Below are 15713 nucleotides of genomic sequence, written 5' to 3' on the forward strand. Positions count from 1 at the left end.
ATAATCCAAATCCATATGATTTACATTAAATAAGCACAAAATAAACACTGATTATTATAAAATACTATGTTTGTTTTTGTTTTTATTCTAGCAGTTGAGGATGGGTTCCTTACCAATTCTCCAGTGGAGTAAGAGATTCTGGGGTACATCTGTCAGATTCAAAAACCCCACACTCCTGTAATCATACAGTGGGGTGTAGATGAGCAATGTCTGTCTGTTTTCCCCTTCTCTTAAAAGGCAAGTACTGCTGTCGGAGTCTGGGAAAATCTATCTGGGTATGAACCCCAAAACATAGGGGATCTCGGGACACGACAGCAATGATACATTACACCTGCCCTTCAATCTCTTCACCAGCTCCCAGTGGCAAGACATATCTCTTATGACATCTTCTCTGTATCACTCTTCAAACCTTTCATCGAGCCGGGAGGACCATCCTCTCGTATATATCCAAACTAAGCAATCAGAGCTGTCTGATCAAGTCTGGTCCTTCTGCTGACCCCTCCCAGGTTCAGAGAACCCCACCTCCTTTGTGGTACAGAAAACCAAGCTCTCGAACTTTCAGCAAGAATCAGAAACCTTCCTAAATATCTGGAGCTCCCAAGAGCCGGCACCCAGCACATCGAAGAGGAACCCAGCTGGAGGTGGTAAAGCCTAACAAGTGAAACCTTATCTACCTTAGAAGAATCTATGTCACCAACCTTTGCCAAGTGCAGCACTGTGTGTGTGAGCACTGTTTTCTTCTCCTCATTATAAATACATTAGAAACTGGGCTTACACTAACATAACCTGTGTTTACACTGTCCTCCATCTTGAATCACTGTCATAGTATACCATGTGATGTCTAGTACTACTGTGTCTTCTTCTAAAAAAGGAGCGCAAGTGTACTCTAATGAATAAAGAATGTTCCTGAGACTTTTCCGAGCTCCATGTTTAACCAAGGATGCACTAACAGTCCTCGGCTATCTGTGTTGAATGTATCAACCCGTGTGCTTGAAAAAAGTGTGAGAATGTTGCAATCCAATGTGATACTACCATAGGAGAACAATCACATGTATTTTAATATATGTTGTTTCTTCTAGCTTGTCTCATTGGTGCATACCCTGAGAACCGTGTACTTGTGTAGAAATATGTGAAAGTCTTTTCTCTAAATTCTTATAAAAGGACATGCATTTCTCTTTACCCTGGAAGCCACTAAGTCACAACTTTAGAAGGCAGATCTATGAGTGATTTTATTTAGAACTTTACTGAGTTCCTTATACTTATGAATTATGAGCTTTACCTGCTAGTTTATTGATGGCCTACTCCGTGTTCTTTACCTATAATCTCCTTACATAAACTTTCATACAAGGACCCTTTTTTTTAGAGTTTTATATAACACAAACTAGACCCGCGACATCGGGTATCAGAGCGCTTTACATGAGCATCAGTTTTGTTACATTCATTTTTGTTCGGCACAGGGAGATGAACTGATTTGCCCAGAATCACAGGATGCTACATCTTGTCTATCACTCTCCTTAGAATGCCTCAGTACTGATTATTGAACTTGTCTGACATTCTCATTAGAATGCCTCAGTACTGATTATTGAACTTGTCTGCCATTCTCATTAGAATGCTTCAGTACTGATTATTGGACTTGTCTGCCATTCTCATTAGAATGCCTCAGTACTGATTATTGAACTTGTCTGTCACTCTCCTTAGAATGCCTCAGTACTGATTATTGAACTTGTCTGTCACTCTCCTTAGAATGCCTCAGTACTGATTATTGAACTTGCCTGTCACTCTCCTTAGAATGCCTCAGTACTGATTATTGAACTTGTCTGTCACTCTCCTAAGAATGCCTCAGTACTGATTATTAAACGTGTCTGTCACTCTTCTTAGAATGTCTCAGTACTGATTATTGAACTTGTTTGCCATGTTCATTAGAATGCCTCAGTACTGATTATTGAACTTGTCTGCCATTATCATTAGAATGCCTCAGTACTGATTATTGAACTTGTCTGTCACTCTCCTTAGCATGCCTCAGTACTGATTATTGAACCTGTCTGCCATTCTCATTAGAATGCCTCAGTACTGATTATTGAACTTGTCTGTCACTCTCCTTAGAATGCCTCAGTACTGATTATTGAACTTGTCTGCCATTCTCATTAGAATGCCTCAGTACTAATTAATGAACTTGTCTGTCACTCTCCTTAGAATGCATCTGTACTGATTATTGAACCTGTCTGCCATTCTCATTAGAATGCCTCAGTACTGTTTATTGCACTTGATCTCTATTATACTAATGACGATCTCAATTATACTATTGACGAGTCAAATCGGGGAGCACCAAAGCCCACATCAGGACTGCACCGCTCCCAGTCCTAGCCATTGGTGTGCTCTTGGCATGACCATTTAACGTTGAGCAATGACAAATCTGGTTGCAGAGGATGGTTCCGATTGGATCGACCAGTAATTGATAAACTAATTGGTTATAGAACAGAATACTGCACCTTCATGGTTGAGACTGTTTTCACAGAGATTTTAATTGACCCACTCCCAACCCGATCCTGGTTGCGAGAGAAGAGGTGGCTGAAGAAGGACGTAGTGAGTGTCAATAGGGATTTGCACGCATGCAAAAAAAAAAAAAGTGGAGCAGTGCATGTTGAAAGCTGAAGTAGGCGTGTTGTAGTGGAATGCAATGGACAGATTTTGAGAGCAAATATTATGTGGCTTTAATCTTTGGATTTGCAGGAATGATAGTCATTACTTTCTTGATGATATTCTTTGATGTTTTGAAATTGGCAAATGTATGAGCCGTTCTGTGTACGGTAAAGAGCTAAAGAGCGGTCTCTCCAGCTCGAGTATTAAACTGTTGAACTTGCCTGCTAAGGTGAGGTGTACTGTGAGGCACTATCACTTAAACCAAGACAGGGACGTAAACTTTTCTCACACAGTTTTTCTAAGTGAACTCGGTGGCGGTTTGACCTTAGTGCACGGGAGCGAACGTGTCATATGCAATGACTCTCACAGATCAAGGATCCATTGTTGGGTGAAAGTAGGTACATTCACACCCATTAGCTGGACACAGGCTGTAAAAAGTAAGGTAAAATAGTATTATGGTAGTTACCCGCCAGTATGTAAACTATAAAACATACTAACACACCCATTGGATAATGCCATTGTGATGTCATCAATGATGTAATTTGATATGTCATCAATGTCATCAGTGATGTCATAGACCCTGTCACGAGTGATGTCATATGTGGTGAGGTCATAAGCAGTGCATGGCGGGGCACAAGGTATACATAGGTCTGCTTACTATAACTGGTGAATTTCTTTGATTTTGTTTTAGTTCAAAACTTTAATGTTGTCACTGACATATTTACCTAACTACTACGTTACTTTAACCTTTGCTTTTTCAGTGAATATATGAATATATAAATATATATATGCATGTGTCCGTGTACGTAAATACTCATGTCTCTGCGTGAGTATGTATGTATGTATGTGGTTCTCGGTATCTGCATATGTGTCTGCGCACATGTGGTTCTGTGTGTGTGTGTGCGCCTGCCTGTGACAGCATTGAGGGCAGAGTGTTTCTCTCTTTGTCTCTCCCCCTTACTCTGCCTTTCTTACTATTCCTTTTTTCTTCTCCAAACACAGAAACCAAACATGTACAATGTGCTGAACAAACTAGCCAACAGAAGTCAAAGCACCAGGTACATCCATTCACTCTCTTCACTACATCTCACAATCCCTCCCTGTGCTCTGCCTCCATCTTTCACTATCTACTTGGAAAAGCAAGTGAGCATTTTCACAAATAGTGTAGGGACAAGTAAACTTTACCTGCTTTCAGAGTTTTTATTTTGGTCTGTCTGAGAGCACAAGTGTTTTCCAACGTATGAAGGGAAAGACTTGAAAAACACACATTAAAAAAAAAACAGTGCTCTGTGCAAGTATTGTAATTAAATTGTAAATGTAAAGGTACAATATGTATTTTTATTCAAAAATCAAATGTGCTTGAAGAAAGTTGCAAAGTAAAAAATTCCCACCTCTGTGGAGACACAGAGTCTCTCTCAGATGAGGCTGTAAATCTCTCCAGGAAGAGGAATCTTCTATTCCAGGTTCAATCCTCACTCTGGGGCAACTTTGTCCAGGGAGACGTCCTTGTCTGTCATGGAGATTGTACTGAGAAACTGGTACAGAGGAGGGAGAGCCAGCTACAGAGAGATAGAGGGAGGGAGGAGGGAGAGACGGGTACAGAGAGATTGAGGGAGGTGGGAGGAAGAGATGGGTACAGAGAGATAGCAGGAGAAAAGCGATAGGTACAGAGAGATAGAAGGAGGGAGGAGGGGGGAGGGAGGATGGAGAGGTGGGTACAGAGAGACAGAAGAAGGGTGTAGGGAGAAACAGGTACAGAGAGATAGAGGAAGGGAGGAGGGAGAAACAGGTACAGAGAGATAGAGGGGGGGAAGGAGGGAGAAACAGGTATAGAGTGATAGAAGTAGGGAAGAGGGAGACGCAGAAACAGAGATTGAGGAAGGGAGAGGGAGAGACAGGTACATAGAGGTAGAGGAAGGGAGGAGTGAGTGACAGGAATAGAGGGATTGAACAACGGAGGAAGGAGAGACAAGTACAGAGAGATAGAGGAAGGGAGGGGGAAAGATGGGTAAAGTTAGATAGAGGGACAAGAGAGACAGGTACAGAGAGATAGAGGGAGGGAGGAGGGAGAAACAGGTACAGAGAAATAGAAGGAGGGAAGAGGGAGACACAGGTACAGAGAGATTGAGGGAGGGGGAGGGAGAGACAGGTAGAGAGAGGTAGAGGATGGGAGGAGGGAGGGACAGCAACAGAGGGATGGATGAAGGAAGGAAGGAGAGAAAAATACAGAGAGATAGAGGGAGAAGAGAGACCGGTACAGAGAGATAGAGAGAGGAAGGAGAGAGAAACAGGTACAGAGAGATAGACGAAGGGAGGAGGGAGAGACAGGTACAGATAGATAGAGGGGGAGGAGAGTGACAGGTACAGAGAGATACAGGGAAGGAGGAGGGAGAAACCGGTATAGATAGATGGAGAAGGGAGGAGGGAGGGAGAGACAGGTACAAAAAGATAGTGTTAGAAAATCAGCACCCAAAGAGATGATCTTTTTGTAAATGACATTTTAGACACTATATTAAAGTCAGACATTGTTTTGGTCAGTGACACTGACATACAACCCTCTTTGTGTTGTTTGTGCTTCTGTGCACAGCTGTAGATTGAAGTGGTGTCCACAGTAACATACAACCATCAGCAGTGGTGGAGGTACCCCAGTCCAGGTGATGAAGGACTGTGAGTGATGTGAGCTTGAAAGGTCTAGTGCAATACAACATGACATGTTTGGAACATTCTTAAATGTCTGAGTGTGAGGTGGAAGGGGTGTAAGGCAGGGGCGTACCTACCAAGCATGCAGCAAGTGTAGGGCAGTAGGTGCCCAGTGCACTACAAATGTAGCTGCTTTAGAGTGTTGCTGGGATTCTACTCATGCACAGAGCTACGCACAGGAAACCAGGACCTCAGTGAATTGTGGTGTACCAAAAAATTCACATCAGTACTCAGACCCCCTATCCGACTAGCATCAGTGTCTCATTCGTTCTCCGTATCATCTCAAAGCTACCAATGATTAGACAAACCAGAACAAGCGACTTAGGGTACTCTCAGGAATGGTGTGAATCAGAAACACCTTTTCGTTATTATTCTCATATCATTCCACAACAACAGTAATCAGAGACACTGAAAAGTTTGAAATGTTTATTTTTAACTACGTGCTCTAAGGTGCAGTACTTTGGCTAACATAAGCAGACAAATGATTAGAAATAAAACCATCAGCATTGTTGCAATTCCATAGAAAATGAAGGGAGAAATCATATTAAAAATGATAGTGGAAATCAGGTCCTATAATACCTTGTGAACCACCCTCCCTTCGAGAGTAAACTAGTTTTATAAACTAATAGAAGGTCTCTAGGCTTGAATGGGGAACCCCATACCTCAAAGATCAGCTTAGGTGAATCACATCACAGGATCAGCTCAGCTCTCTGTGTCTGGAAAGATTTTCTCCAAGTGTCTGAATCATGCATGCAAATGCAATATTAAAGGCACCCGAGTTTCAGATATTTGCAGCTGTGTGCTTGTTGTGTCTAGAGCGTGGGCCGATCAACCTGAATTCAACAGCATACATTGTTATTTGACCTTGATGGCTTCTGCACACAGTGTTCACACTAAGGTTGCGGTGCATATCTAGAGATGTGAACAACAGACCGTTCTCATGTGAAGAAAAAGCGAGCAAGCAGTTTTCCTTGTAATAACAGCTGTCTGTAGCGTTGTGTGCATTAGCTGCAAAGTGGCATTATAGCGTTTAACTTCTAAAGTGCTTATGCTAACATAGCAATGTGTGCACATAAAACCCTGTCTCTACTACACCCTTCCTTGATCGGACCACGAACAGAATAGGGAAGCAATGTTGGAACGCAGAGTTCAAGTTTGAGTTAGATAGAACCAAGTCCATATATTGTCAATCCATATAATTGGTAGTGTAAGTTCGAAAAATTTGTTGGGAAAAAGTAAAATATTAAAACATCTCTCAGGGTTGGTATACAGCCAATTGTGGAGTAAAAAAAGAAAAACTAAAAAATTTGGATTACGACGTGCGGAAGATGGACAACCGCCAATTTAATCCATCCACGTGTAGGTACAATATGTTGCAACTGTCTCCAAGAGGAAGTCATTGTAATGTTCAGTAAATGAGTCAGCCATCCAGTCAAGTAAAGTAAATGAACATACATGTTCTTCGACAACCGGAGCCTCTAGCACCATCAAAGGACAATTTGCGTGTTCTTCAAGATAACTTCACGTCAGGAAGTCATGGGCTGCAGCATATATATCTCAATTTCCTAGGATTCCGTGCGCCGCTCCACAGGCCATAATCCCGATACCAGAACAGTCCAACTCATGAGCCACTAATGGACTCATTAGTCGATCAGGAGACGCCGTGTTCGACAGACACAAATCCAGAGCCCATTCGAATGGAAAATCTAGGCAATGGAAAACAGGTTGCACGCAAGTAAAGTATGAGAACCGAAAGGACAATCCATAGGCTACGCTCAAAGTGGCCAGTGGTAGTGTTCCATAGTATTTAAGCATCCGGTTGCCCAGTTGAAGCAGCCAGGGCAGGCTGTCATGTGGCAAAGATCGTGCAGCCATTGCGGAGCAAACAAATCAACAGCAGCACACCAGCAGTCAAGGCGAGAATTAAAGGAAGCCCGCCGAAGACGCTGGAAAAACTAGAATGAAAAAATGCTGGTATCCACCAAATATTGTTTGGAACGAGGTCACAAGGCCGGAGCCCACAACTTTGAAAAAATGCACCAAGCCAGTTGTTGATGAGGCATTGAATATAGTGTGAATCAGAGCACCGAAATGAAGTGGGGGATCAGTATTTAAAAGCGCATGCACCTCGGTGCAGGTGTTTGCTACGTGAAAGACAATTGTTTCTCGGGAGGAAGTCAGCGCGACTTCTTTTTCAGACAATAGAGCCCTTATTCTGCTCATCTTGTTGAACTCTTCTTTCAATGTTGGTATGGAAGGCCAGATGGATACATCCAGTCTCCCATGCGGGGGTGGGAAAAGGACATTCTTACAACAGACTACTCGTTGTGACACAGTTACAATGTACGGAATCTCTACCACCATCCCGCAGCATGCCTCATTATTTAAAAGCAAATAACTACCATTTGCTAATAACATGAAAGTGGGTGTTATCACTGCCACAGGATTTCCTTTCAAAATGCAAGATAGATTTGGGGCGTGAACGTTGCATGCACCATGCAATTGGATGTTCCTACAGACTACTGAGTGATCAGGTGTGGAAGTGCATTCCTCTCCTTTTAAATAAACTCTTTACCCTCTCTCAGGCACCTGTATGTAAATGAGAGTGGCCAAACTTCATGCAGGAAAGCGGTACCCAATGGTTCGTATCTGCCTAAGGCATAGTGTTTCATACATGAACTGAACTTAAACAATGGAAATGGTAGAGTGATTAATCCATGGATAAGCCACACAGCTGAGTTGATTCGGCCACAGAAAATGGTAAAGTTTCCAACTTTTCAATATGCAATAGTGAATATGTCTCATCCTTCATGGACATGAACTGTTGTTTATCAGTCAGATTGAACGGCAAGAATAAAGGTGAAGTATTTATGTAGTCCCAGGGAACTTTCCCAGCCTTCAATGTTTGTAAAGTCCATGCAAACTGCATTATAGAACGCAATTGAATTTGACCATGGTATAAAACAGACATATCATCCTGTACAATATCCACAACAGATGAAACAATATTATCTAATGTGTAAATTCTGGAAGAAAGGGTGTTAATACTATTATCAATGACAGCAAGCACTTTTTCCAAATTTGCTTGATCAATCGCTCTTAATCTTGAAGCAGCTTCAATTTGAGATAATTTCCAAACTTCGTTGTAAACAGCATACACCCATCTTTTGGACCTGCCACCCACAGGGCCCTTAACAAAATCATTCAAATACACTTTGTCATTTAATTTGAATAAATGAAGTTTAACAGATGCCAAGGTGGAGTGTTGCAGCCAGTTTTGACATAATTTACCTACGGAATAGGTAGTAACCGAATGGGAAGATTCAAATTGGGGGTCCACCCTAACCCCTGTAAAACCGGGGAGCAGACCCAGAAAACTATGTTGACTCTGGACCCTGATCTGAATGGAGAGTACCACATGCAAAAATTCCCACAAAGACACGCAAATCCTTGATGACAGTTCGAGAATCAGCACTCCGTTGTGGCCAGACCCATAGAAAACATGTGCACGAATCCACTGCAACTAAAATGTACTTATACGCAGTATCAGAGAAGAGAGCACCGCAGTGATCTAAATAAACACACCTAAGTGGTTTATTAGATAGGTACAACTGTGTTTGAGATGGACGCTCAGCAGTCAAAAGTTTAATCTGCTGGCAAATGTCACAATTAACGACATAAGCATGAGTCTGTTTATGCATTCCGCGCCACCAGTAACTTTGTTGTAAGATAGTAACAGTCGCTGAAACGTTGGCATGGACAGAAGCCATACCTTCGTGAGCAGCTGTTATCAAGGAAAGCCTACAGTCCGTGTTGGGAATCAATCTGTCACCAATGTTGTTAATTCTCACATAGGGAACTTTATCAGGACTTAACCCCTTCGCCGCGGCAGGAATTCCGCCGCGGCGCTGGGGGGGGTTTGGGGGCAGCGCAGTGGCGCTGTGCTCGTGACGGAACTGCTCCGTCACGAGCCACGGTTGAGCTGTGCTCATGACGGAGTGGTTGCGTCACGGCGCCGCCCACTTACGTTACACGCCCGCACAGGCGGGGAAAAGGCGCCGCGTGGGAGGAGCGGCCGCCAACGGCCTCGGCATGACGGAACCACTCCGTCATGAGCACAGCACAACCGTGGCTCATGACGGAGTGGTTCCGTCATGAGCAGGGAAGGGGTTAAATGATAAGAGTATTTAGAAGGGAAACCACGAGGGTAATTATCACCCTTCTCTGTTGCAGCAATTGCTGCCAAGATGTCATCATCAATCTTACTTTTGGTTCTTGTAACTGCTGCTACTAGATATGTTGCCACTGCTGTTTTCGCTGCTTCGTCAGCTAAACTGTTGCCAACAGCGTGGACACCCACGCACTGGTGACCAAGAGTATGAATTACATTCATGAGGGGCAGACGTTGTTTACATTCTGCGACTCGAACCCAAAGCATTTTATGTTTGATTGTGCTACCTTTGGAATCACGATACTCCATTCTGAGACCAGAAGAGTAAATTGTTGTAAGACTGAACACAGTAAAAAGAGTCACTCACTATAAGAGTAGTCACTCGAGGATCAGCAAACTCCAGTGCAAGCACCAGAGCACAAAGCTCTGCCAACTGGGTGGTACAATCACCCAATGTTTGCATGTGCACGACATCAGACTTGAATACACCATTTACGAAAGTACCAGCCACTATTGCGCAGACCGCTGAACAAGCATGCTTAGATTCCGTCGCCGGTTGCGCCGAACCGTCAGTGTAAATGATACAATGGTAATCCTCAAGCGGGTTCAAGGACAGAGGAGCTGGATGAACAAATTCATACTGCAAATACTCCTGAGTCTGTAATGAGGCATCAAAGATGTAAGTGACATCCGGAGATGTCAAAGAAGTGGCCCATTGTATTCAACGCGGATGCAAAGCTTTAGAATTCGGTACACTGGCTTTTGTCACTGCCTCTAGGGCAGGATACGGTGTGACAACCAACATGCGTTTCCCTTGCGACAGCGCTCTCTCTTTCAGAATCGCCATCTGCACTTCAGTCAGAACCTTTTCGACTGTTGAAAAGTGCATTTCAGCCGAAGTGTACAAATGTGATTTGTAAGCAATAGGGACTGTGTCGCCCTCCTTGAACGTTAAGTACGTGAAACCCACTGCGCCAGGTGCAATTCTTAATAGCAGGTTTGTGTGGTTATCAAGCATCAGTAAGTATTTAGAAGCAAGAAGATCAGCCTGCAAAGATTGCAGGATAGCTGAATGTTCTGGCAGCCAACTCGATTTGGGAAAAAGTCGGTTGTACCAAGGCATATAGCGGCTTGATACGCTGGGCGTAATCAGGAATGTAAGTACGCCCGAAATTAAAAAAACCCAGCAAAGATTGTAGTTTTTTCAGAGTTGTGGGAGCGTGCAAACATGCACATTTCTCCAGGAAGTGAGGTGCTAAACCTCGACCTTCGTTGTTGAGTTCATACCCCAAAAACAACACTGTAAACTCCGCAATGTGTGAAATGTGTAAAATTTGTAACCGAAGTCCGCGAACATAACAATGATGCGGTCCACACGACACAGATGCGGCCATAATTCGTCGTCTGTGAGATAGATATCATCAACATACGAATACGCATCAGGGTTAATGCTCTCCAACAGAGAGACTACACGAGTGACAAAGAAACCTGGACTGTTTTTGTAGCCCATGGCTAATCTTGTAACCTCTTCAGCGCTGCGCGGATTCCCGCGCGGTGCTGAAAGTTCTGAGCGCGGGCGGGGCCATGACGGAACGGTTCCGTCATAAGCACAGCCCAACCGACGTGCATGACGGAACCGTTCCGTCATCGGCGTCGAAGAGGTTAAACTGTTTCTGTTTGCCGCCAGAAGTAAAGGCTGTCCATTGACTGCTAATAGAGGACAGGTTATGGCTGTAAAAGCCATTGGAGATGTCAAGTGTTGTGTTAAACCTTTTTCTCACAAGACGATCAACGAGGGCAGAGCTGTGGGTATTCTGTATCGCACACGTCCGACAATGAGAGTTCAAATGCCGATAATCCAAAACTAGGCGGTACGACCCATCAGGTTTGGTTACAGTGAAAAGAGGATTATTCATGGGTGACACACATGTTTCAATTACACCTTAATATTCCAATTGATCAAGGATTTCTGCGACGTGAGATCTAGCTTTGTGGCGCATGGGATATTGGGGTTGTGGCTGTGGCATAGACCGTAATGGAATCTCATGGTTTGGTGATAATTTATCCCACCCAACCTGAGTATGGTACAACGCCGGAGCAAGCACCTGTGCCCACTCTTCTGCAAAGTTCTGATCCTGCCCCTTCGGCACAGCGTGCGTGAAAGATGGGAGGATTACCTCCTCCCCTCTAGGAGCGGCCAAAGCGAAAGCTGGGAGCCAGTCCTCCTCTGCTAGCAAAATGTCATATGTAGAGGTCAGATTTTTCCCAAAAATCACTTGTATGGTACGTTGTATGTCACCTTCTATTAAAAGGACTATGTCATATAGTCTGTCAGGGGGAGCCACTCTAGTTGCTGTCGTCTTCAGATATGGACGCAGTACTTGCCGCACTATTGTAACCTCCGCTGCACTGTCTAGCAGCGTTAGTGCCCATGTCATGTTCCGAAGCTGTGTTCTCACTATCCGTGGCATACCTCGCTGTTAGTGCAGCAACCTTCTTTTTCTGCAAATTCTTCCTGCTTGCCTTTACCATCAGCCAGGCGGGGCTGCTCTCATCCTTGAAGGGCACCCCGACCTCTGCCACGTTCACCTCCACCGGACTGTGAGACCGATGTTTCCTGTGAAGAACGAGGAGAACGTTGTTCAAGAACCTGAAATCTATCATGAGACCTAATTCTAGTGCGATCGCGCAACTCATAAGTGTGTTCAGTAGTCACTTGTACCGGTGACGCAGGACGAGACCCCTGTTTCTGTTGCTGCTTCCTCTGTTTCTTAGTTTTCCAATTTTGTTTAGGAAAAGCTGGACAGTTGTCTTTAGTAGACTTAACCCGCTGAGTTTGCGGTTGCACTGTTGTTTTAGCAAAAGGCCTAATCCCCAAACTATTGAGGCCAATGGTCTTATAAGCCCCCGCAATAATTCTTGGTAACTGCCGGGGTTTATTGACGTTGGCGACGAAGCGCAACTCATTCGACACTTGAAAGTTAACCACATCTCCCTTGACGTTAGCAAGGATGAGATCAGCAACTATGTCGAACACGCCAACAAGCCTCATTCCTAACTTGACCGCCGCCTACGGACCGTGCTCCTCCTGAAAACGCTTGATCACGGAGGGCAGTACAGTCACAGACGGCGTGCCGAAGCACTTTGAGTAGACCGCTGCATTTACTTTACCCCAGTTCTCACAATCAGTTACCTCTGAGACTAAGTCTTTCTGCAAACTAATGGTAAGGATCCTGTGTTTTTCCACAGGAGTAGAATTTGGAAATACCGCCTCCAGCTTGTCAAATTTCTCAGCAAGCCAATAAGGCATAACGTCTTTACTCTGGGGGCGCTTGCCCATTACCGAATTAACCATGACGGGACTAATAGTAATCCCGGAGGGGCCAGCTGGTTGCGCCGCAACCCCAGGTGCCCCCACCTGGACACTGCGAGAGACGTATTGCACTAAAGCCCTATGCACCGCAATCAAGACGGTGTGGAGTTGACGTAAGTCATCCAGCGGGGCTAGCAAATATCATGGATGTGGTGTGAACCCGGCCAAGAATGGCCAAGTGGCCCCTGGAATAGACAAGGGACCTAATCGAACCGGTGTAACGGTGTGGGAGAGGGCGCCATTGAACGAAATACGATGCTGCCAAGCAGAAATAGAAATCTCTTTCGTCCTATATGGCGTGTAGTTAGCTGGAACAGCTATAGAAGTGTATGCGTGAAACGTCTTATCATCCGCATTCACCTCCGGAAAAGTAACCCAAGAGTAAAACAGCTCATAGGGGAACGATGCATCGGCACTCACTACAAAGATAATTAACATTCCATCATCTGGCACACCAAACTGCGTCAAATGACGCCGGAGAGGTGCGTGACTATGCGCTGCAATTGCGACTTCAGCCATAAGGACGCAGAGAAGAAAAAACAATCTATATTAACCCGTAGCACAAAAAGGGTAGTAATTGAAAAAGAAAACCTTTTTAATTGTCAAGCTTGAATGAACCTATATAAGTAGGTTTAAACCGTCACTCCCGTCAACCGGAAACAAGAGTGAGGGTGTTGTGGACAAATATAAGCACTACTAAGACGTCTCAATCATAAGACCAAAACATTAAGTGCGCCATGTTGCGGGGATTCTGCTCATGCACAGAACTATGCACAGGAAACCAGGACCTCAGTGAATTGTGGTGTACCAAAAAACTCACCTCAGTACCCAGAACTCCTATCCGACTAGCATCGGTGTCTCATTCGTTCTCCGGATCATCTCAAAGCTACCAATGATTAGACAACCCAGAACATGTGACTTAGAGTACTCTCAGGAATGGTGGAAATCAAAAACACCTTTTCATTATTATTCTCATATCCGTCCACAACAAGAGTAATCAGAGAGACGGGTTTAAAATGTTTATTTTTAACTATGTGCTCTAAGGTGCAGTACTTTGGCTAACATAAGCAGACAAATGATTAGAAATAAAACCATCAGCATTGTTACAATTGCATAGAAAATGAAGGGAGAAATCCTATTAAAAAATGATAGTGGAAAACAGGTCCTATAATACCTTGTGAACTACCCTCCCTTCGCTAGTGAACTCATTTTATAAACTAATAGAAGGTCTCTAGGTTTGAATGGGGAACCCTATACCTCAAAGATCAGCTTAGGTGAATCACATCACAGGATCAGCTCTTCTCTCTGTGTCTGGAAAGGTTTACTCCAAGTGTCTGAATCATGCATGCAAATGCAATATTAAAGGCACCCGAGTTTCAGATATTTGCAGCTGTGTGCTTGTTGTGTCTAGAGCGTGGGCCGATCAACCTGAATTCAACAGCATACATTATTATTTGACCTTGACGGCTTCTGCACACAGTGTTCAGACTAAGGTCGCGGTGCACATCTAGAGAGGTGGACAACAGACCGTTCTCATGTGAAGAAAAAGCAAGGAAGCAGTTTTACTTTTAATTACAGCTACCTGTAGTGTTGTGTGCAAAAAGCTGCAAAGTGGCAAGATGGCGTTTAACTTCTAAAACGCTTATGCTAACATAGCAATGTGTGCATATAAAACCCTGTCTCCACTACAAGAGCTCTTGGCATCCTTGTTACACCACTGGTATGAGGCAGATATGTTCAATAAGCTGCACTCGGTATAAGTAAATACCTGCATTTACTACCACTACCCAAGTCTTAATTATCCCTGCTTCTTCAACCACCGCCCTTACTTTCAGCATCTACTCTCCCACAGTGACCCTCACTAACAAGGCTAAACCCAAACACACATGAAGGCCAGTCCATGATGTCATGTACCACAACATACTGAAATAAGGGAGTTAAAGCTGTTTACCTTGACAGAGAAATTACATGTTGAAATGAGAGAATGAAAAGCTTTCTACCTGGATGGAGGCAGAGAGAGGTTTTCAGAAGAGAGACTGGAGCATTGTGGGAAGACCCTGGACCATCTCCTGCTTCTTCTCGGAGACCAGCACAGCTCTGCGCCCTGCGTCTGTAGAATACTTCTCTCTCCACTGCAGGGTGGAAGAACCAGGAGAGAGGGGAGGTGGCGAGAAGGGAGAGGGAAAGAAGGAGAGGGAGAGGGAGGGAAAACAAAGAGGAGAGATCAAGTGAGGAAGGACAGGGTGAATTTCATTTCCAGTCCAAAGTGCAGGTCCTAATTTTCTTCCAGTGACAATAACCAAGCACTTCTTCAGCACTTTCCACCCTCAAGTAGAGCAGTAACAGGGTGTTAGACATGTTTAGCTTCGATGGGCTTTTAAAACTGTGTGTCTTTCTTATCCATCACAAGATGCAAAATTCTGTATTTCAGAATTTAGCTGCCTTTCTCTGCTTTTTAAAAAAGAATTGAAACATTTGTTGTTGATAATCACAGAAAAGTAAGTCAAGCTGCACCAGTACACTTACTGAAATATATACACATGGCTTCTATCATAGCACAACTCTCCTTCCTCGCACCTGATGTAGAAAAGTGCGGACCATAGATTTTCTGTGGACAGGGCATCTGTTGCCTCCATTGACAGAGACAGAAAATGTCCTCTGATGGGCCAACTGAGAAACAGGGACATTTTTATTAACATTTTATGCAATGCAGCACAGCTTGGCAAGTGAGTTTGCTGCTCTGCATTGCATGAAGGGGAGAGTGCAGAATGGTGCTATATTTTCAAAGCTATGGTGCAGTTCTCCAGTACTGGGGTATCTTTCATAGAT

General features: G+C 44.0%; 1 protein-coding gene across 2 annotated transcripts in view; it reads right to left on the minus strand.

Moving 5' to 3' along the window:
* Nucleotides 1-15713, minus strand: part of LOC146863462 (zinc-binding protein A33-like) — a 298135-nt gene that overhangs the window by 205208 nt on the left and 77214 nt on the right. For both annotated transcript variants that reach the window (XM_085643375.1, XM_085643374.1), the window contains exons 3-4: nt 14885-15016; nt 4032-4199 (exon numbers count right to left, since the gene is read on the minus strand). In XM_085643375.1, coding sequence (XP_085499501.1) covers nt 4032-4199; nt 14885-15016 — 300 coding nt within the window. The remainder of the gene's footprint in view (nt 1-4031; nt 4200-14884; nt 15017-15713) is intronic.

Source organism: Triturus cristatus, chromosome 2_2, assembly GCF_964204655.1.
Source record: "Triturus cristatus chromosome 2_2, aTriCri1.1, whole genome shotgun sequence".
In the NCBI taxonomy this organism is placed as follows: Eukaryota; Metazoa; Chordata; class Amphibia; order Caudata; family Salamandridae; genus Triturus; species Triturus cristatus.